General features: G+C 37.0%; 1 protein-coding gene across 3 annotated transcripts in view; it reads left to right on the top strand.

Moving 5' to 3' along the window:
• Window positions 1–21,972, top strand: part of RIC3 (RIC3 acetylcholine receptor chaperone) — a 41,903-nt gene that overhangs the window by 16,403 nt on the left and 3,528 nt on the right. Inside the window, exons 2-5 of one of the 3 annotated variants that reach the window (XM_003781076.2) lie at window positions 4,654–4,880; window positions 6,123–6,198; window positions 7,335–7,428; window positions 12,387–12,532. In XM_003781076.2, coding sequence (XP_003781124.1) covers window positions 4,654–4,880; window positions 6,123–6,198; window positions 7,335–7,428; window positions 12,387–12,532 — 543 coding nt within the window. Of the gene's footprint in view, window positions 1–4,653; window positions 4,881–6,122; window positions 6,199–7,334; window positions 7,429–12,383; window positions 12,533–21,972 lie in introns of all 3 variants that reach the window. The other 2 variants (XM_012803281.1, XM_012803288.1) reach the window with 2 other exon arrangements.

Here is a 21,972-nt window from a genome sequence, read left to right as displayed (position 1 = left end):
CATTGTTGTTTGGCGGGCCTGGGCTGGGGATTCGAACCCGCCACCTTAGGTGTATGTGGCTGGTGCCTTAGCCGCTTGAACCACAGGCGCTGAGCCATATAAGGCTTTTTAAAGGCAGAAGTTATAGGCAAAGTCATAAATCAATATATGGTGGTATCCAAAAGGCAGGATATCTTGAAGCAGGGGCTTACAAATCACAGGTGGAAATTTAGAGATTTTTTAATTTGCAATTGGTGAGAGGAGTCTAAAAAGTTGAAATCAGCAAAGAGGAATGTTTTGGTTTAGCTTTGACATACATTAAAGTAAGGAAGTCTGATAGTCACTGTGTGATGTTATGTCTGAATCAGATTGTGAGAGCAAACCAAGATATATTGGATCAGAATGACCACTTTAGCAAGGTTGATGATCTACAGTAGTGATTTTCAACCTATGTACTTCAGCACACTGATGTTCTGTGAGAGGATCTTTAGGTGTGCCATGAAAAATTTTGAAGATTATTAATTAAATTATTTTTGAAACTTCAGTGCCCAGTGAGTATATTCCTTTTCTTCTTCTTTTTTTGATCAACATAATTTAAGTGTGCCACGGAAGTTTAACTATAGGTTCAAGTATGCTGTGAGATATAAAAGGTTGAAAAACACTGGTCTGCAGACATGACTTTCTCCTGGCCCCTCAGGAATGAATTTTAAATGAAAAACAGTGATCAAAATTCTTTAGTCTTTGGCTCCTCTCCTTTGAGGTCTTAGTGACAGTATTTTTCATCTGGTAGGGGTCTTGACTTTTGAAAAACTACTCAAGGACATGTCAAGATATACCTTTAGTTTCTTTAAGGGAACTTGTGACTCATACCAGGGAGACTATTGTTTAAGTTATTATCTTCTTGCTAGTGTTTATTTACTTACCTAATAATTGGTTACCAGCTCACTAGGTGCCTGGAACTCCCCCTTGGAAGGACTCAAAATTTCTCTTTATTTCTATGCTCAGGGGGCCAGACAGGCCCCTAAGAAAGATCCCTGCTGCATCTTAATGCGCACCGTTTAGGATCATCATCATACTTCAATTTTAGAAATGCAAAATAGTGCCTTTTATGGAATTAGCTGGTTTTAATTTTTTATTTTTTTGTTTTATGCTGGTGTTGAAGGCAGTTTTCTCAGCATGGTAAAAAGAAGTTTCAATAACATATTAGTACAATATTAAATCTGATTTATTGAACACTGTTCTCTCAAGAGAAAGGTTAGCTTCCTGGATGCTGGCTAGGCATTTTTTTGAAAGTACATAATAGACTTAAAGCCAGTACTCATTTAATACATTTATATTAAGATCCTTGTCAATTTAAAAGAGGGATAGGCACCAGCACCCAGAATAAGGGATAGAGCCTTATTTTTACTGTCTAAAGCTGTGCTTCTGTTGCTGACCTACTCTTAAAAAAGAAGCATTTCTTCCCATAATTTCCATGTCATCCAAAGTCAATATTGGGAAGGAAAGGAGGATTATTAAAATGGAGCCTGGCTAAGAAAGGGTACCAGGAAGAAGGCAGCTTGCAAGCCTGTCTGCCCACTTTCTTTTTTACCTCAGGAGCAGAGTGTTGACTTAAAGATACCCCTCAATTCATAGCCCTTTATTAACTTATCAGTACAAGGTTCCTGTCTTATTTTGCTCTTTTACTTTTAGCCCTTTATCTTCAATCTACCTGTTACTTCCCTTGCCTACTCATATGCACCTACTGTACTGTATATTTTTTTGTACCTACATATTTGCTTAAAAGATATATCTAGTATAATATAGTTATATGTGTGTCTTCAAATTACATAATGGTATTTGCTTATTTTTTACCTAATCCTGTTACCAAAAGCTCAGCACTTATCCTCTGAGGCTGAATCAATGAGAATGAAGAACAAGGATAAGTGGTTTGAGGAAAAGGAAAGAGAAGTATATTAATTTGCTGGCAGATGAGGAGGGCAGCAGGCTAGTGTCTCAGAGACTGCCATCTTGCCTTTAAGTACAAAACCAGGGCTTTGAAAAGGAGATGTTGGCTGTTGGTCTTAGATCTATGTGACAAGTATCTCATGACATAGCTTCAAACTATTGTTGCTCAACTGTAGTTGGTAGTTTTGGTCTTGGGTTGTCTTGACCTGACCTTATCTCCCATCAACAACAATCTGACTGTCTTCCATCAACTATCAGACCTTATCGCCCATTGACAGCGATCTTGTGACTGGTTTTCAGAAAGTTCTGTTGAGCTGTCTCCTATAGTTTAAGACAATAAAAAATAGCAAAGAACATTTTTCTGCCTCTTTCATCACTGGCCTTGAGAAGGAAGGCAAATTTTAATTCCCCAAAAGGGAGAGATTTTAAAGAGACAACTCATAATACATTTCATTGCCCTTTTTCAGACCTTTACCTCTGTTACAATGCTATGCTTTTAAAGATACAGTCATGTTGCTGTACATATCTAAGAGCTACCTGGAATTCCATGTTTGTATTCATTCCACTTTGATTTTTCTAATTCTTCATTTAAGGAAATCAAAGTTACATCAGCACTGTGTTACAACATCATCATAGCAAATGTTCTCATACAGATCTAGAAAGTTTGTATTTACATGTCTATCTAACCTTATTTGAGATATTTCTCAGGATTTATCCACCAGAGTGGGATGACTGGATCATAGGAACTATATATACTTAATACCACTAAGTATTATGGTCACTTAGGCCAGGTCACTTAGCAGAGTGACTCTATCAGCTTACACTCTTTTCCACAGTGTGTGAGAATTCTTGCCTCTTCACATCTTTTTCCAATTTTGTTTAAGTCAAATCCAACAAAGTTTTTACTTTATAGTTTGTATTGATATTTTTAGAATTTTATTTATGAAGTCTTTCTGTTCTCTTGTGTTTTCTGTTCTCTAGTGTCATTTCCTAGTAGTTTTTATATAGACCTGTTTATATGGTCTTTTGTAGAGATTTCTTTCCATTGTTTCTCACTTTCTCATGGGGCTTAGCAGTTGGTCTTAACTTTTGGCTACTCTTAATGGGAAAAAAAATGCAAGAAGGTAGATGGATTTCCCCCACCAACCCATCCACACTACTTTAAGCCTTGATCTTCCACTCACAGGATTGGGCCCCTTTGACCCTATTTTAGCTACATGTGTGAACTCCTTCTGCACAATTACAGCTGATTAGAAAGGGTTGCACACCTACCCAAGCTGAGTACTCATAATCTTCCTTCAAGGAATTTGAAATTAGGTTGTCTCAGCTAGTCTCTGGAAGGACATGCATATTGAGGAATTTGAGGGTGACCATCTTCCACTATGTGCACAAAGAAGCTAGAGAAATGGTCTGCAGAGAGAGGAGAATAAAGAAAATGTACACAGAGGAACCAAGAAAAAAGTCTTATGGCCCCTTAGGAAGGGAGAGAGTTTGAGCTAGAATGTGAAAGTATTAATAGCTGTCCTGGATCCTAAATGGCTTTCCAGTTTCTGGTTCTAGTCTCTCCTGAGACCACATTGCATTTCCTTATCTGTATGTATTAGTTAAGGATGGCTAACTGCTGTAACAGATAGTCTCCAAAGTATATAATGACCAAAACACAACAGAAGTTTATGTCTTACTCATATAAAGAGGTCCAGATGACTTGAAGTTCGTGGAGGATTCCGCAGCACTTATTAAATCAGGAACTTAGGTTGATGGAGGCTCTGCCATTGTAACACATGGCTTCCAAGATCTCTCTGCTTGTCAGTACCCATCCCACAGAAGAGAAATGATCATGGAGTTGAATAACATGGGAGGTTTTATAGGCCAGACTTTGAACTAGCAGGATCACTCACATTCCTTTGGCTGGAATTCATCACAAACCCACATTAAGCTGCTGTTCTTTTTTTTTTTTTTAATTAAATCATAAAGAGGTAGATCATGTATACATTAATGCATTTATGGGGTACAGTATGCTGATTTTATATGGTGCATATTGCAAGGGTACATGTCAGATCTATTAAGTATAGAGTATAAATGTCTTAAGCTACTGTTCTTAAATGAGATATTAATGGGAAGTATATCAGCAAAATAATTTTAAAAACTTATGGTCTCTTTTTTTTTTTTTTTTTTTTTGAGACGGAGCCTCAAGCTATCCCCCTGGGTAGAGTGCCATGGCATCACGCTCACAGCAACCTCCAACTCCTGGGTTCAACCGAGTCTCCTGCCTCAGCCTCCCAAGTTGCTGGGACTACAGGCGCCCGCCACAACGCCTGGCCATTTTTTGGTTGCAGCCATCATTGTTGTTTGGCGGGCCTGGGCTGGGGATTCGAACCCGCCACCTTAGGTGTATGTGGCTGGTGCCTTAGCCGCTTGAGCCACAGGCGCCGAGCCAAAACTTATGGTCTCTTTAAAGGGTTTCAGGAGTTGTGTAGATAGTATGTATGGAGTCTGAAAATGTGGTCTCACTATGAACCCAGAGGAAGAGAATATGGTAAATAGCTAGAGATTATCACTTCATATTTAGTTTCTGTGTGATACCTCATTAACGTTTTAATTAAGTACTTATTTTTCTTCTTGTTTGAGTTGGCATCTGTTATTTGTATCTTTATGCATGAAGTGTTTTCATGACAGCCATATTTAAAATAGTAGAAGAGATAAAAACTGATTAATTCATTTTCTCAGGAAAGTTGGGCCGGTTTCCACCAATGATGCACCATCACCAGGCACCTTCAGATGGCCAGATACCTGGAGGTCGTTTCCAGAGATCCCACCTTGCAGAAGCATTTGCAAAGGCCAAAGGATCAGGTGGAGGCTCTGGAGGAGGAGGTAGTGGAAGAAGCCTGATGGGGCAGATTATTCCCATCTATGGATTTGGAATCTTTTTATATATACTGTACATTCTGTTTAAGGTAAGTGGAATCATCTCACTCATATCAATGAAAATCTGATATCATTGCAATAAAAATCATTGTCTATATCAAAACCCTTTACAGTTCATGAAGCTCTTTCAAATTCATCATTCTTTAAACTTGGTGTCCTCTTTCTGAGATACTTAGGATAGTTATCATCTCAGTTTTACAGATGAGAAGTCTTAGTGTTTTAAGTGCCCCAGAATTACATCTAAAAAGTCAGAACCAGGATTTGAACCTGCATGTTGTGGTTGCTAATCCAGTGAGTGATATAATTCAAAACTCTCCCCTCCCTCAAAGACGTGAGCAATTTTACAAGCTGAAAAGGCATTAAATATTTTCTAAGAGGAGTTTTGCTATTAAGATTGGTACAGTGATTTCCCAGTAGCTACTATAAGGCCAAACAACGACTGTGCCAGCTGCACCTTGTCCTCCTTCTTTCCCCATAGGAATATGAGGTGCTGTTTTTAATGTCATTTCCTATAATGCTCCTGAGACAGAACTGTCATGTCCTTAAATTAAGCCTGATATTTCCTAGCTAAGGAAGACATTGTTTTGGTTATTTATTTATTTATTTATTGTTTTTTGGGGGGGCGGGGGGTAGACTCCACTTTATTCTTCTCTTTCTTTTTTTCCCCCTTTTATTAAGTCATTTACACTTAGATCATGAATACATTTATGCACTTGTGGGGTACAGTGTGTTGATTTTTTTATACAATTTTGAGTGGCTTACATCAAAGTAATCAACGTAGCTTTCACCTCGCTTACTTTGTGTTTTGGTCCTTTAAAAGCAGAGCTCCCACTTAAGTTCTATCTCCAGCTAGGCTTTTGTAGGCTGTGGGCCTATGTACTGTGAAGCAGAGGCAGAAGCTTCTCTTTGTCCTCCTCTAACTAGAGAAAGCTTAGGTGAGATAAGTTCCTCTTATCCAGGAACTCTGCAGGCAGTTTGACTTGAGTCTACAAGAAAGCATATAGGGTGATGTACATCCCTTTTAGATGAGTGCAAGTGAGGCAGATGGACCTGTAGGGAGATGTTTTTTCCCTATGCCTTGGTAATTTTTTACTTGGAGATCTCATCTTTCAGTGTGTGGATTTTTTTTTTTAGATATTTCTTAATGTTGCTATTTGATTTCTGACTTAGTTTTTGTTCCCAACCTTTTTTTTTTTCATTTAATATGAGGGGTTCCATGAATTTGAGGTTCTGAGCTGCTGTTGATGTGCTGTACCTCCTTAAATTCTCAGCTCTCAAAGGGGAAAACAACTGCAGAGGATCGGAAATGCTCTACTGCCACAGCAGGAAACACCCACAGGAAAATTAGTAAGTATTCCCTCTTAGTGTATTCACGAGTGTTACTGAGTCAGACAGCTATAATACAGCCAGGTGAGCCATCTGTGGGTATGTCATAAAAGCTTTTCACAAAAGTTGCTCCAAAATTAATCTGATACCATTTTTGCCTTAGCTCTGGGAATTCCTAAAATTTCCATATTGATGTTGGGCTTTTAAGGGAAGGATAGCTACACAAAGTACAGAATCACCAGTTTACTTTTTTATATATTAGCAAATTCAATATTTCACATTTGGAATGGGTTACTTCTCATTCCTAGGCTTCAAAATATTGGTAACTAATATCTTTATTTCATATTTCAAAATTATATCCAGGGAAAGAGTTTAAGACTTCTAAGTTTTTTTTTTTTTTTTTTTGAGACAGAGTCTCACTCTGTTGCTCGGGTAAGAGTGCTGTGGCATAAGCCTAGCTCACAGCAACCTCAAACTCCTGGATTCAAGTGATCCTCCTGCTTCAGCCTCCCAAGTAGGTGGGACTATAGGCTCCTGCCACAACACCCAGCTAATTTTTCTGTTTTTGGTAGAGACAGGGTTTCACTCTTGCTTAGGCTGGTCTCAATCTCCTGAGCTCAAGGAATCCTCCCACCTTGACTTCCCAGAGCTTTGTCCTAGGATTACAGATATGAGCCAGCATGCGCAGTTAACGCTTCTGACTCTTGATACATGGTCATCAAATATTTATTCCCCAACTAGAATATTCTGTGTTCTTAGAGGAAATTTTATGTATATATATATATGTATATATATATCATAGCTCTTTCCTCTAAGAATTTATAGACTAGAATGAATGTTAGGAAAAATAACCTCTGAAAAGTTTGCCACCTAAAAAGAAAAGACTTGGCAAGCATTGTCGGAAATCATGTCTATCTAGGTCATAACTGGTTTTTGCATTTACTCCTGGATTCTCCGTGGAACTAGATACTCCCAGTCATATTTTGCATCCCTTCTGGAAATCTTAAATATTCAAGAAATCCTTTGAGAAAGCTGCTGTTCTTAAATGTGATATTAATGGGAAGTATATCAGTAAAATAATTTTAGAAATTTATGGCCTCTTTCAAGGGTTTAGGGAGTTGTGTATGATAGTTCTTAGAATGATGCTTATTTTTCAGCCAATTTTGAGCTTGCTCAACTGCAAGAAAAACTGAAGGAGACAGAGGAAGCCATGGAAAAATTAATCAGCAGAGTGGGACCGAATGGGGAGAGGTAGGTTTTCATCTAACAGGATTCAGGCTGCTTCCCATTTAGAGAATCCAAAATATTGCATTTCTTTGGTACTTATTTTTTTCTGGAGCACTTATTTTCATTTTGTGTAATTGCCAACTTTTTTATTTATCATTTACATATTCTTTTTTATATAACAGTAACATTTGCATACTATCAAAAACCTTAGTTTTTAAGAGTTTAGTGTTGTGTAAAATTATTATGATAAGTAAATTTGTGACTAAATCATGCAGGGTGAAATAACTAGATTTTAAGAAAGATAATTTTCTACCTGTCTAAAAAGAGGTATAATTTTAAGTAAAACCAGATTATTGAATATTATACTTTCTATTTGAGACCACATGAGAGAGGAGAGTAAATGTGCTCAGATTAGGTATTTGTGTTTTGTGTTTACCATGTCAGCACAGAATTAGACATGTAAGGTAGATGTCCCGAGCCAAACCAGCCCTTTAGGGTACCCCACAGGGAAGACTTACACTTTTCTTGCTGCCAGGCTCACTGAGAATCTTAAAAGGTGATGGAATCTTAAAAGGAAGTTGATGGAAGTGGGCAGCAACTAAGAAAATAAGAAGGTAACTGTTTTGGGGGGAGGACAAGCCAGACTGTGAGATTAAGAACAAACAGGGCTTAGTTTCAGTTATGCCTCTCACAGGAAGGAGGAAGAATGGCAGGGTGAGCAGCAAAATCCCAAGCAGGAAGATGTGTTGAAAGGTGCCCCCCCACCCACCTTTGGGAGCACACTATGGAGTCTTTGCCCCAGGAAACACTGTTCCAGCTTGGCTTCTTCTTTTTGCCATCTTTGATGGTACTAGTGCCCCATTCCCTTCTCTGCTCACTGGCTCCAGCCTTGCCCATCTTTGACTGGTTAGGAGAAGAGTAGGTATTGTCAGATTGCAGCCTCCTGGCATTTTCCTGCAATGTATATACAAAGCTATTAAAACGATAAGTGGATGACCCAGACCCCTGTCTGGGTCCTAAAGCCTTGACTTTCTTTTGGTATGGACAGCAGGCTTACTGTCTAGATTCTAGGATGATGCCCAAAGTGATAGAGACACATGAATATATCTGTGTGAGTATATGGTAATAATTGATATTTGTTGAACACTTACTAAGGACCATGCCCTGAGATAATTACTTTATATACAGATAACGTATAGCTATTTGCATGGTTTTGACTAATCACTTTATGCGGTTATGCTTTTCTGGCCCCTGTTCTCTGGACGCCACTTACAGTTTTGGGGGAGAACTGTCCAGGATTTTTTAGACCCTCATGCCTCAAAAAATGTCTATACTTTAACCTGGGCCATTGGAAGCTGCAGGCCACACCTAAGGGTCATGAAAAGCATACATGAATACCTATGGTCAGGGCTTTTCACGTGGGAGACCCAACCCCTGAGCCTTGAGTGAGAAACACATGAAGATATTTTCTCATTATTCCTCCTTGTTGAGTAAAAGACTCCCTTAATTCAAATCAAACCATCACCAACCATTCAACCCGTGTATACCATCTGTCTATAGCCCAAGCTGGGATGCAATACTATAACCCTTCACTACTATTTGTCCACGCTGTGCCATATTTACTTCTCCATGATTTATGTGCCAAGGCAGAGGACTTGTCCCTGGGCTGCTGCTGGAGTTGCTTGTCCCTAGGCTGCTGCACTATCTCCTTGTTTCTGGTGCCACAGGTCCTAGCCCAGAATGTTTACTTTTTATTTAGTGTAAGGTGCTGAGGTGTAGACTCTTTGAGAACATGTTGATTCAAGCCTGAAACATGGCAAAGGTTATGTAAAACATTTTTCACAGTACTTCTCAGGATCTTGGGAGCAGCTCTCCTTCCACTGAAGAGAGCATAGCTCCTAGTTCTTTCTCAGTCTTTAACTTCCAGTCCATAAGATGAACTTTCTGATACTCTTTAATCCAATACACTTTATCCTTACAGGTAAGTCCTATAGGACAATGGGCCCTCAAAACTGTAATGGCTAAGCAGTGTATATGTCTTAATCTGTTTTCTGTTGTTTTAACCGAATACCACAGACTGGGTAATTTATAAAGAATAGAAGTTTATTTAGCTCATAGTTCTGGAGGCTAAAAACTCCTCGGTCCAGGGGCAGGTAGCCAGTTAGGCCTTCTTGCTGCGTCCCAGTGTTGGAAAGGAGGAAGGGCAAGCAAGCGTGTGCAAAAGAGTGAAGCAGGAGGGGCCAGACTTGCTTTGTAAGAATCTGCTCTTGGGATAGTTTACTGACTCCTTTGGTAATGACAGATTTTCATTTGTGAGGGCTCTGTTCTTATGACCTAATCACTTCTCAAAGGCCCTGCCTTTTAATGCTGTCACAGTGGCATTTACCTTTCCACCTCAGTTTCAAAAGGGACTAATATTCAAACCATAGCACCATGTTTCTACATTGTTTTACTTTTTATACTTGTAGTGTATATCCTTTAATCTCAGTTTCTGTGGTATTGGTTCTTTTACAAGTCTGTGCTTCTATAGTTATTGTAAGAGCCCCAAATACTCCAGTTTTTGTTCTGTCAAATCAAAATTGTATCACATCTCTAGGCTTCTGGGGATCAAGCAGAGGATTTATGACAAAGAAGACACTTCCTAAGTCTTTATATAATATTCATCCCACAGCTACAAGATGTTGGCTTAAAATTCAAGAAATATACAGTTTCTGAAACTTTATCCTAATGCTCATGTAAGAATAGAAATATGGGGAAAGTTTTTGATTTAATCTAATAAAATTTCTCAGATAGCTTTTACATGTTTAAATAATGAAACCTCCTAGAAGTTAATTTTATTTTGCCATATTAGGTCTGTATAAAGCACAATATCCAGCCTCAGGACACAAAGACTAAGAAAAGGATCTAGGAATCAGAAGTAAGATGTCCTCATTTCTGTTTTTATAGTCAGCAGAATTTCCTTCCTGGAGTAGCACGCCCAGTTGTAATGATGTATCTGTGAGAAGCATGGCACAGCTCACGATGTTGTAAAGAGCCCTGGAAGGCATGTTGAATGTATTTGTGGGGCTACAGATTTCTGGCATGGATTGCTGCAATGTAAAGTCTTTGAGGACGGATTTAGTCTGTTTTGTTTACTGTGTTCATGTAGTAGGTACTAAGTAAATAGTTGTTAGAGGTATTCACTTTTGATATAAGCATTTTCCATATTTTCATGGTAGAAGAGTAAGTAACTCATGACCATTCCCTATTGAAATCCCTTTTTAAGTTCCTGGCTTCTGTATTCAAGAGCCCTACTAGATATATCTCCTCTTAGCCTCATCAATTGATAAATGTCTCTTGAATGAATGAATGTCCAAAATGTAACTCATCATCTATTCCCACTAAACCTACTCTCTTTAATATTCCCACCTCAGCAAATGGCTCCACCATCTACTTAGTTACCTGAAGCAGAAATTAGGCATCATCCTTGGTTTACCTTTTTTATTTCACTTTCTATGTCTCACCAATCACCATGGTCTTGTCCAGGGGTCCTCAAACTTTTTAAACAGGGGGCCAGTTCACTGTCCCTCAGACCATTGGAGGGCCAGACTGTGGGCCCCAGGACAAGTCGGCTGCTAAGCAGGACAGACAGCGGCAGCAAAAAGATCCTGGCAGGCTGGATAAATGTCCTAGGCGGGCCACAGTTTGAGGACGCCTGGTCTTGTTATTTACACCCAATTAATAGATCATTCCTAGAAAAAACTAAGTTCTATGAGGACAGGGATTATTCTTAGTTTTTCCTTCCTAAGTGTAATATGAACTTGGAATGCTTTGGGTTTGTAAGGGGAGAACAAATAGTTTCTGTTAATTGCCACTTGATAAAACTGAACTCAAAGCAGATAGGTCTCAGTCTTCTAAGTAGGACCTTGTTTGCCTATCAGTATGATGCAGTTCTTCCCTCTCAAAGAAAATAATTAAACTATTATAATCCTTGAGGCTGGTGTTATTTTTGCAGATACTGTCCTGATCCACAGAGCTAAACTGGGATTCAAACCAGGATTTCTAAACTGTGGAACTTGAACATTGTGCTTAAGAATTGTATAGAACATGGGACACCCATAGCTCAGAGGTTAGGGCACCAGCTGCTCCGGGGCTGGTGGGTTTGAACCTGGTCCAGGCCTGTTAAACAGACAAAGAAACAAACAAAAAAATAGCTGGGCATTGTGGTAGGCGTCTGTAGTCCCAGCTACTAGGGAGGCTGAGGCAAGAGAATTGCTTGAGCCTGAGTTTGAGATTGCTGTGAGCTATGACACCACCTCACTCTACTGAGGGTGATGAAGTGAGACTTTGTTGCAATAAAAAAAAAAAAAAAGAATTATATAGAATACTGTCAGAAGTGAAGGTAGTTTTGATTATCATGCTGCTAGTTAATAGCAGCATTTGTAACCCAATTTCTGTCTAGATGACTAAATTTTCAGAATTACTGAGCTGTAAAATTTTAGAATGTATCATTGTTCCTACACAAGTAAATTAAGCTTGGTGATTCTAGTAGCATATTTGTCCCTGGTTGAGGCTAATGGCCCGGAGTATTTTCCTTTGATGACTTTGCTTCAGAGAAAAGTGGCTTTGTAGTAAAGGGAGTAATGTCATAAACAGTGGAATTGCTAGGAGATTAGAGATGAGGGCAGTGAAGTATACTGAAGGAACACTGAACTGAAAGCTGAGATTTCAGGGTCTGGTCCAATTATTGATATTAAGCATTGTGGGACCTTGGGCAATCACTTGGTCTATTCTGGGCTTTAGTTTTCCCATTTTAAAAATAAAAACATTGAACTATCATCTCTAGTTCCCAGTGATGCAGTTTCAGGATCAGTTCTTAGAATAATTATCTGCTGCTGTTGGACTTTCTGTTCTAGGATCTAGACAGAGTATAGTGATGCTTATGTCCATTGCCTAGGAGTATTTATTGATAAATGCCTGGATTGTCTGATATTTCTAAGCAGAGCACAGACTGTGACTTCTGACCAAGAGAAACGTTTGCTACATCAGCTTCGAGAAATCACCAGAGTCATGAAAGAAGGAAAATTCATTGACAGCACCTCCCCAGAGAAAGAAGCTGAAGAGGCACCTTACATGGAAGACTGGGAAGGTAAACAGTGTCTTTTTATTTCTTTATTAGCTGTGTGCCCAGAAGAGAGATATAATTTTTTTTAAATTCAGCTTTATTACTGAAGTATAACATATGTATAGTACTATTCACCAATTTTAAATGTACTGATGAGTTTTTGACAAATGTATAGAGTTTGTGTAATCACACCATGGACTTGACATAGAACCTTTTCCTCACTCCAGAATGTTCCCTCTTCTTTGGAGCTAATCCCCTTCTCCTGCCCCTGTGAATAATAGAATATTTTCTGCTTTTGCCTTTTCTGTATAAGTGGTTCATACCACCTCTGCTTTTTGGTTTCTGGCTTCTTTGATTAACATAATGCTTTCAAGATTCATGTGTATTGTTGTGTGTATCACTATACAAGTCTTTGTTTGGATGTATATTTGTGTTTCTTTTGAGTATATATCCAGGAGTGATATTTCTGATGGCAAGTGTATATTTATTTTTATTAGAACTGTCAACCTGCTTTCCAAAGTGACTCTGCCATTTTGCCTTTTCAGTAAAAGTGTTATGAGAATTGCATTACTCCATATCCTCGCTAATACTTGGTATTGTCAGTCTTTTTAATTTTAGCAATACTAGGGCGTATATAGTGGGTATTTATTTCAGTTGTGACTGAAATATGCATTTCCCAAATGACTAATAACATTGAACTTTTTTTTTTTTTTTGAGACTAAAGTCTCACGCTGTCACCCTGGATAGAGTGCCATGCCATCATAGCTCACAGCAACCTCCAACTCTTGGGCTCAAGCCATCCTCTTGTCTCAGTTTTCCTATTTTTAGCAGAGATGGGGGATCTCATTTTTCGCTCAGGTTGGTCTTGAACTTGTGAGCTCTAGCAATCCACCCACCTTGGCCTCCCAGAGTGCTAGGATTATACGTATGAGCCACTGTGCCTGATGATGATGAACGTTTTTTCATGTGCTTATTTACCATCTGCATATCTTTGAAGTTTCTGTTCAAATTGTTTGCCAGTTTTTAAATTGAGTTGATTATGTTCTTAGTTACAGGAGCTCTTTATATATGTTGGATATAAGTTCTTTATCAGTTATGTATTTTGAAAATATTTTCTCTTAACCTATGCTTTGCTCTTTTATTTTCTAACAGCATCTTTCAAAGAAGAGAAGTTTTAAATTTTTAATGAAGTAAAATTTATCATCTTTTCATTTTATGATTCACATTTTTGTGTTCTATTTAAGAAATCTTTGCCTAACCCCAGGTTTGCCTACTTCCTAAGTTTTCTTCTAGAATTTATGGTTTCAACTCTTAAAAGTAGGCCTGTGATTTTAATTGCAATAGATGGTATAAGGTATCAGGACTGAGGTTTGTTTTTTTCATATCAAATGCTTGATTGTTCTGGCTCCTTGTCTTACATTAATTACCTTGGCACATTGGTTGAAAATCAGTTGACCACGTATGTGTGTATCTGTTCTGGAGCCTATTCTGTTCCATTGATCTATGTATCTATAATTTTACCAATATCACTGTGTTTATTACTGTGTCTTTACAGTAAGTCTTTTTAAAAAATTTTTTTATTAAGTCAAATACACATAGATCATGAATACATTCATGCATATGTGGGGTACAATGTCCTGATTTTTTTTATACAATCTAACGTGGTTACATTAAACCAATCAATATAGCTTCACCTCATTTACTTGATTATTGTGCCAAAACATCTATGCTCTACATTTCACAGATTTGACTTGTACCCTTGTCATATGTTCCATAGGTGTGATCCCTCCTTTTACCCTCCCTCTGTTGAACCTCTCCCCTCCCCTCCCACTCCACTTCTCTCCATCATCTTGGGCTATAGTTGTGTTCTATTTTTGACAAGAATGTGTGAGTAAATATAAGTAGGTTTCATAGGATTACTGAGTACATTGGATACTTTTTCCTCTATTCTTGAGACACTTTACTCAGCAGGATATGTTCCAGATCCCTCCATGTAAACATAAAAGAGATAAAGGCTTCATCTTTTTTTAAGGCTGCATAGTATTCCATGGTATACATATACCACAATTTATTAATCCATTCATGGGGTCGAGGGGCAGTAAGTCTTGAAATTGGGTAGTGTACGTTCCTTTTTTTTTTCAAAATGTCTTCACGATTTCATGTAAGTTTACAGTGTGTTAGTTTATATGAAAAAGCCTGATGGGATTTTGGTTGGCGTTGCATTGAATCTTTAATTTGGGAGAATTGATATTATAATAATATTGAATCTTTGAATTCATAAGCCTGTAGTCCTTCATTTATTTAGGTCTTCAAAAATTTCTCTTATCAATGTTTTATAATTTTCAGTATATAGGTCTTGTACATATTTTATAAATTTATCCATAAGTAGTAGTTTATATTTCTTATGATATAGTGGTGTTTAAAAATTTTTGTTTGCTACTATGTAGAAATATAATTGAATTTTGTATTCTGACCTGGTATTTTGTGACCTTATGAAATGTTCTTAGTTCTAGTAGCTTTTTTAAACATGTAGATTTCTTAGGATTTTTTACATAGACTATCAGATTGTAAATAAAGACAGTTTTACTTCTTCCTTTCTAACATGTCTTCCTTTTTATAATTTTTCTTGCCTCATTATATTGGCTAGATCCTCTCCCAAATGCTGATGAGAAGTGGTGAGGGCAAACATCCTTCTTTCCTGCTATCGGGGGAAAATACACATTCTCTACTGATATGATGTGAGCTGATGGTTTTTCTTGGATGTTCACTTTCAGGTCGAGGAAGCTACCTTTTATTTGTATTTTGCTGGGAGTTTTTACTCATGAGTGGGTATTGAATTTTTGTGAGTATACTTTTAAATGAACTGAGATGATCATATTATTTTTCTGTTTTGGTTAATATAGTGAATTACATTAATTTTTAAATGTTAAAACAACTTTACATTCCTAGGATAAACCCTACTTTGCCACGATGATGTATGTGACTAGATTGAATTTGCTAAGGATTTTTTTTATGTTTATGAGAGATACTGGTTTGTGGTTTTCTTTTCCTATAATGTCTTTGGTTTTGATTTCAGGGAAATTCAGGGCCTCATAAAATGTGTTGGGGTATGTTTTTTGTTCTATTTTCTGGAAAAGTTTGTATAGAATTTGCTGTATACAAGTATTAGGTAGAATTCTCCATTGATACTTTGACCTGGAGTTTTCTTTGTGGGAAGACTTCTAACTATAAATTTAATTTCTTTTAATAGATACAGTGCTATTCAGTTATCTATTTCTTCTTGAATGAACTAAAATGGTTTGTATCTTTCAGGGAACTTACGTATTTCACCCAAATTACCAAACCTATTATTAGTATAAAGGTGTTTTTAATGCTTCCTCATTATCCATTTTATGTATATAAGATGTGTAGGAGTGTGCCCTGTTCTTTTCCTGAAAATTTGTTCTCTCATTTCTTTTCCTGATTAGACTTGCCAGAGGTTTATCAACTTTCTTGATCTTTTCAAAGAACTATATTTTTATTTCATTTGTTTTTTTCTATTTTTTTTCTTTTTCCTGTTTCACTGATTTTTCTATTCCCTTCTTTCTGTTTAATTTGTCTTTATTTTGTCATTCCTTTTCTAATTTCCCCAAATGGAAGCTTAGATCCATAATCTGTTTTCTTCAGCCATTGTTTCATTAATGGTCTTTTTTTCCCCTCTCCTTCTGACTTTCCAATTGCACACAGGTTTGATATTGCCCCCCAGTCATGTATGGTCTATTCATTATTTTTTTCTAGTCATTTCTCTTACATGGTTAAATTTTGAATAGTTTTTTTTTTGAGATGTCTTCAAATTTATTGATTTTTTTCTTCTGCAGTATCGAATCTTAATCCTGTTCTGTATGTTTTTAATTTTAGATATTATAACTAAAATTATTGTATTGTATTTTCTTAAACATGTAAGGCCTATTTAGAATAGCTTTCCTAACAGTGATGGCTACTAATTTCATCATTTGTGTCATGTCTGGATCCATTTCTAGTGATTGACTTTTCTCCTGGTTATGGGTTTTATTTTCCTTCTTTTTTTACATGCCTAGTTGGTTTTGACTAGATGATGGGTATTTCAGATTTTACATCGTTAGATGCTGGATTTTGTTTTAGAACTTTAGATAATGTTGGACTTCATTCTGACCAGAAATTAGTTGAATCTTTAAAGGTTTGTTTTTAAGATTTGTTAGACTAGGTCTAGAGCAGCCTTTATCTAGGGCTAATTTAGCTCCACTAGTAAACCTGATGCCCCACAAAGTCTTTCCACTGCAGCTAATGAGAACATGAACTCTTCCCAAGTGTGTGAGAACTCCAGAAATGTTTAAACCTACTGCTTTTAGCAGTTATTTTCCAGGCCTTGGATAGTTCTTTCCCATTTTATACAGATCTGTACTCAGCTAAAAACATAAAGAGGTCCCTCTGCAGATCTCCAGAGGTCTTTCTCACAAAGGTTCATACTTTCTACTATTCTTTCCTGTAAATTCTAGCTGCCCTGGCCTGCCTGAACTCTGATCTTTGTTTTCCCAACTCAGTGAGACCACTGAGCTTTCTTTTCCTTCTCTGAGGAATTATTTCACACTGCCTATTATGCATTTTTGAAAATTGGTGCTTCAATATGTTTTATTTGGTGTTCTAGTCATATAACGTAGGGATAGGGAGTCCTCATGCCTCCATTACTGCCAGAGCAGAAGTGAGACCCTGCACATCTAACACCGAGATAATTCCAGATATCCTCACAGGGTGCATGAGAGGAACCTTGAAAAGATGGCTGTATGTCCTGGCTATTTAGCTGGTAAGAACTTTTTCAGCATTATGAACTTTGAGTTGATTTTTGTATTTAGTATGAGATGAGGGTCTGATTTCATTCTTATGCATGTAGATTTCCAATTTCCCCAGCACTATTATTAAAGAAACTATCCTTTGCCATTGCTGATTTTGGGCATCTTTTATGAACATCAACTGACCATAATGTGTGGATTTATTTCTGTTCTGTTGTATGCGCTTGTTTTTAAATCAGTACTATGCTGTTTTGATCACTCTAGCTTTGTAATAGATTTGAAAATCAGGTAGTATGATGCCTGTGGCTTTTTTTTTTGTTCAAGATTGCTTTGACTATTTAGAGTCTTGTGGTTCTCTATGAATTTAAAGATTGTGTTTTCCTGTGAAAATTGTCATTAGACTCTCAATAGGGATTGTATTGAATCTCTAGATTGCTTTTGGTAGTGTGAAATTTTAACAGTATTCATTTTTTCAATCCATTAGCAATGGGGTATCTTTCCATTTACTTATGTTGTCTCTGTTTCTGTCATCGGTATTTTATAGCTTTCAGTGGCTTTTTCACCTCTTTGGTTAAATTTATTCCTAAGATTGTTTATTTATTTATTTATTTTTGAGACAGAGTCTCAAGCTGTTGCCTGAGTAGAGTGCTATGGCATCACAGCTCACAGCAACTTCCAACTCATGGGCTTAAGTGATTCTCTTGCCTCAGCCTTCCAAGTAGCTGGGCCTACAGGCACCCACCATAACGCCCGGCTATTTCTGTTGTTGTTGTTGTTGCAGTTATCTTTGTTGTTTTAGCTGTCCTGGGCTGGGTTTGAACCCTCCAGCCTTGGTGTATATGGCTGGCACCCTACCCACTGAGCTTCAGGCACCACCTGTTTTTTGATTTTTTTGATAGTTCATTGTTAATATATAAAAACAATTTTGAATTTTGTATCTTGAAATTTTATTGAATTCATTTACTAGTTCTAGAATTTTGTGGGGAGATTCTTTAGGGTTTTCTATATATAAAATACATGGGTCACTGCAAAAGTATTGAGACAGACTGTGTTAAAGTCCATTGCTTTACTTCCAGGAAGCATGGTCCATAGTAGGCGTACTCAAACTACGGCCTGCCGGCCACATGTGGCCTGCTGAGGACATTTATCCGGCCTGCCGGGTGTTTTTGCCGCCGCTGCCTGTCCTGCTTAGCAGCTGACTTGTCCCGGGGCCCACAGTCTGGCCCTCCAGCGGTCTGAGGGACAGTGAACTGGCCCTCTCTTTAAAAAGTTTGAGGATCCCTGGTCTATAGCATCCTTTCTGCTTCACTATATGAGTGTCCAGCTTCTTGGATTATTGGTGTTACTGGGAGGGCTTTGTTTCTATCCAAACAGATTTTACATTTTTTGATTTTTATGAAAGTTTCTCAAAACTTTCATAATGACCAAGATATCCTTTTGTCAGCAGATACGGTTAATTTCACTTCTTTTCCCATTAGGATGCCTTGTATTTCTTTTTCCTGCCTAACCATTCTGACTTGGACTTTCATACATGTCGAATAGAAGTGCTAAGAATGAGCATCCTTGTCTTGTTCCTGATTTTAGAAGAAAAGCTTTCATCTTTTCATTGTTAATTAACTAGTATATATTAGCTAAGAACTTACATGTGGCTTTTATTTTCTTGAGGCATAATCCTCAACATGATAAAAACAACAGAGTTTTTATCATGAAAAGGTACTGAATTTTGTCAAGTGCCTTTTCTGCTTATATTGAGGTGATCCTATGGCTTTTATCTTTGATTCTGTTAATGCACTGTGTCATATTTATGATTTGCATATGTTGGTTTGCATCTGTATCCAAGAGATGAGTGAATGATCCTTTTAATGCACTGTTGAATATGATTTGGTGGTATCTTGTTGAGGATTTTTGCATCTGTATTCTCAGGGATATAGGCCTATAATTTCTTTTCTTGTGTCATTATTTTTGGTATCAGGGTACTGCTGGCCTTGTAAATTGAGTTTGAAAGTTTCCCCTCATTTTCAATTTTTTGAGTTTGAGGATTGGTATGGTTTTAGTTTTTCTTTCAATATTTGGTAGAATTCATGAAGCCATCAAGCCTTGGACTTCTTGAGGGAAACTTTGTTACTGAGTCTACTTATTCATTATTAGTATGGTCAGATTTTCTATTTCTTTGTGATTAAATCTTGCTAAGTTGTATGCGTCTAATAATTTATTCATTTCTTCTGGGTTATCCAATTTACTGGCACACACTATTCATAATAGCCTTAGATGATCCTTTGTGTTTCTGTGCTATCAGTTATAATGTTTCCTTTTTGATTTCATTTCCAATTATATTTGAGTTTTCTCTCATTTTTTCTTAGTCTAGTAGCCAAAGTCAATTTTATATCTTCCAAAAAAAGAGCTGTTAGTTTCATTGATTTTTTCCATTGTTTTTCCTAGTGTCTGTTTATTTCTGTTCCAATCTTTATTATTTCATCTCTTCTACTAACTTGAGGCTTAGTTTGTCCTTTCTCTAGTTCCTTGAAGTCTAACATTAATTTCTTCTTTTTTGATGTAGGCATTTATTACTGTAAACTTTTCCCTTAGAACTGCTTTTGCTGCATCTTGTAAGTTTTGGTGTATTGTGCATACGTTTTCATTTCAAAACATCATGTCCCAATTTCCCTTTTAATTTCTTCTTTGACTCATTGATTGTTTGGGAAAATGTTTAATTTCCACATATTTGTGAATTTTCTGAACTCCCTCCTATTACTAATTTCCAGTTTTATACCATTGTGGTCAGAAAAGATATTTGATACAATTGCAGTCTTTTTAAATTTGAAAGACTTGTTTTGTGACCTATATGATCTTCTAGGAAGTATGCTTTATGGATGTGCATTTTAGAAGAACATGTATTCTGCTGCTGTTGGATAGAATAGTCTATATATCTCTGTTAGGTACATTTGTTCTAAAGTGAAGTTCAAGTTCAGTGTTTCTTTATTGATTTTCTGTTTTGTGAACTGTCCATTGTTGAAAGTGGGACAATTGAAGTCCCCTACTATTATTGTGTTGCGGTCTGTCACTCCCTTAATATCTACTGATATTTACTTTATGCATTTAGGTGCTCTGATATTTGGGGCATATATATGTATTTATAATTGTTATGTGTTCTTGATTAACTGACCTCTTTATCATTATGTAATGACCTTTTTGTCCTGTTTTATGGTTCTGTACTTAAAGTCTATTTTATTTAATTGTAGCTGGTAAGCTGTCATTATTTTGTTTTGGTTTTCATTTTCATGGAATATCTTTTTCCTTCCTTTAACTTTCAACCTTTGTATATCCTTAAAGGTACAGTGTTTTATAGGCAGCATATAGTTGGGTCTTAATCTATTCAACTACTCTGTCTTTTAATTGGATAATTTAATCCTTTTATATTCCCAGGTAATTATTAATAAGTAGGAACTAACTGCTACCATTTTGTTAATTGTTTTTTGGTTGTTTCATAGATCCTGTGTTCCTTTCTTCCTCTCTTGCTGTCTTTGTTTGTGATTAAATGTTTTTCTCTAGTAATATGATTTGATTCCTTACTTATTACAATTTATGTATCTACTATAGGTTTTTGCATTTGGTTACCATTTGGCTTACATAACACATTTTACAGTTACAACAGGCTATTTTAAGTTAATAACAAGTTGACTTTTGTTTTTGAGATAGTCTCATTCTGTTGCCTAGGTTAGAGTGCAGTGGCATCAGCCTAGCTCATAGCAACCTCAAACTCCTGGATTCAAGTGATCCTCCTATCTCAGCCTCCTGAGTAGCTGGGACTACAAGTGCCCACCACAATGCCTGGCTAATTTTTTCTATTTTTAATAGAGATGGGGTCTTTCTCTTGCTCAGGCTGGTCTCAAACTCTTCAGCCCTGCCTCCCAAAGTGCTAGGAGTACAGGTGTGATCCATCACACCTGGCCCCAAAATCCTCTTTCACTTTTGACAGTTTGATAGTATGTTTCGATATAGTTTTACTAAGGTCAAGTCTGATTGAAGACTTTTGGTGTTCCTGTACCTGGATATGTATATCTTAACCTAGAATTGGAAAGTATTCTATTATTTCTTTGAAATTTCTACCCTATTGTCTCTCTCATCTCCTTCTTGAACTCCTATTCCTCACACATTTGTTCTTTTTTTTTTGTTTTTTTGGCAGTTTTTGACCAGGGCTGGGTTTGAACCCACCACCTCTGGCATATGGGGCCGGCACCCTACTCCTTTGAGCCACAGGCACCGCCCAAAAATTTGTTCTTTCGATGCTGTCCCATAAATCCTGCAAGATTTCTTTATTCCTTTTCTTTTTTTTACCTGATTATATATTTTCAAATAATCTCTCATTGAGCTCACAGTTCATTCTTCTGCTTGATCATTTCTGCTATTAATGCTCTCTATTGCATTTTTTAAAATTTCATTGATTATATTTTTAGCACTAGATGTTTTTATATATGTAACTTCAATCAATCCCTGTCGAATTTCTCATTTTGTTTATTAATTGTTTTCCCAATTTCAGTGAATTATTTCTCTGTATTTTCTTTTTTTTTGAGACAGAATCTCACTATGTCACCCTTGGTAGAGTGCTGAGGTGTCACAGCTCACAGCAACCTCCAACTCTTGGGCTTAAGCAATTCTCTT

The sequence above is a fragment of the Otolemur garnettii genome, unplaced genomic scaffold (assembly GCF_000181295.1).
Source record: "Otolemur garnettii isolate 467f Iridium unplaced genomic scaffold, OtoGar3 scaffold00001, whole genome shotgun sequence".
Taxonomy (NCBI): domain Eukaryota; kingdom Metazoa; phylum Chordata; class Mammalia; order Primates; family Galagidae; genus Otolemur; species Otolemur garnettii.
This window is presented reverse-complemented; position numbering and strand designations above follow the sequence as displayed.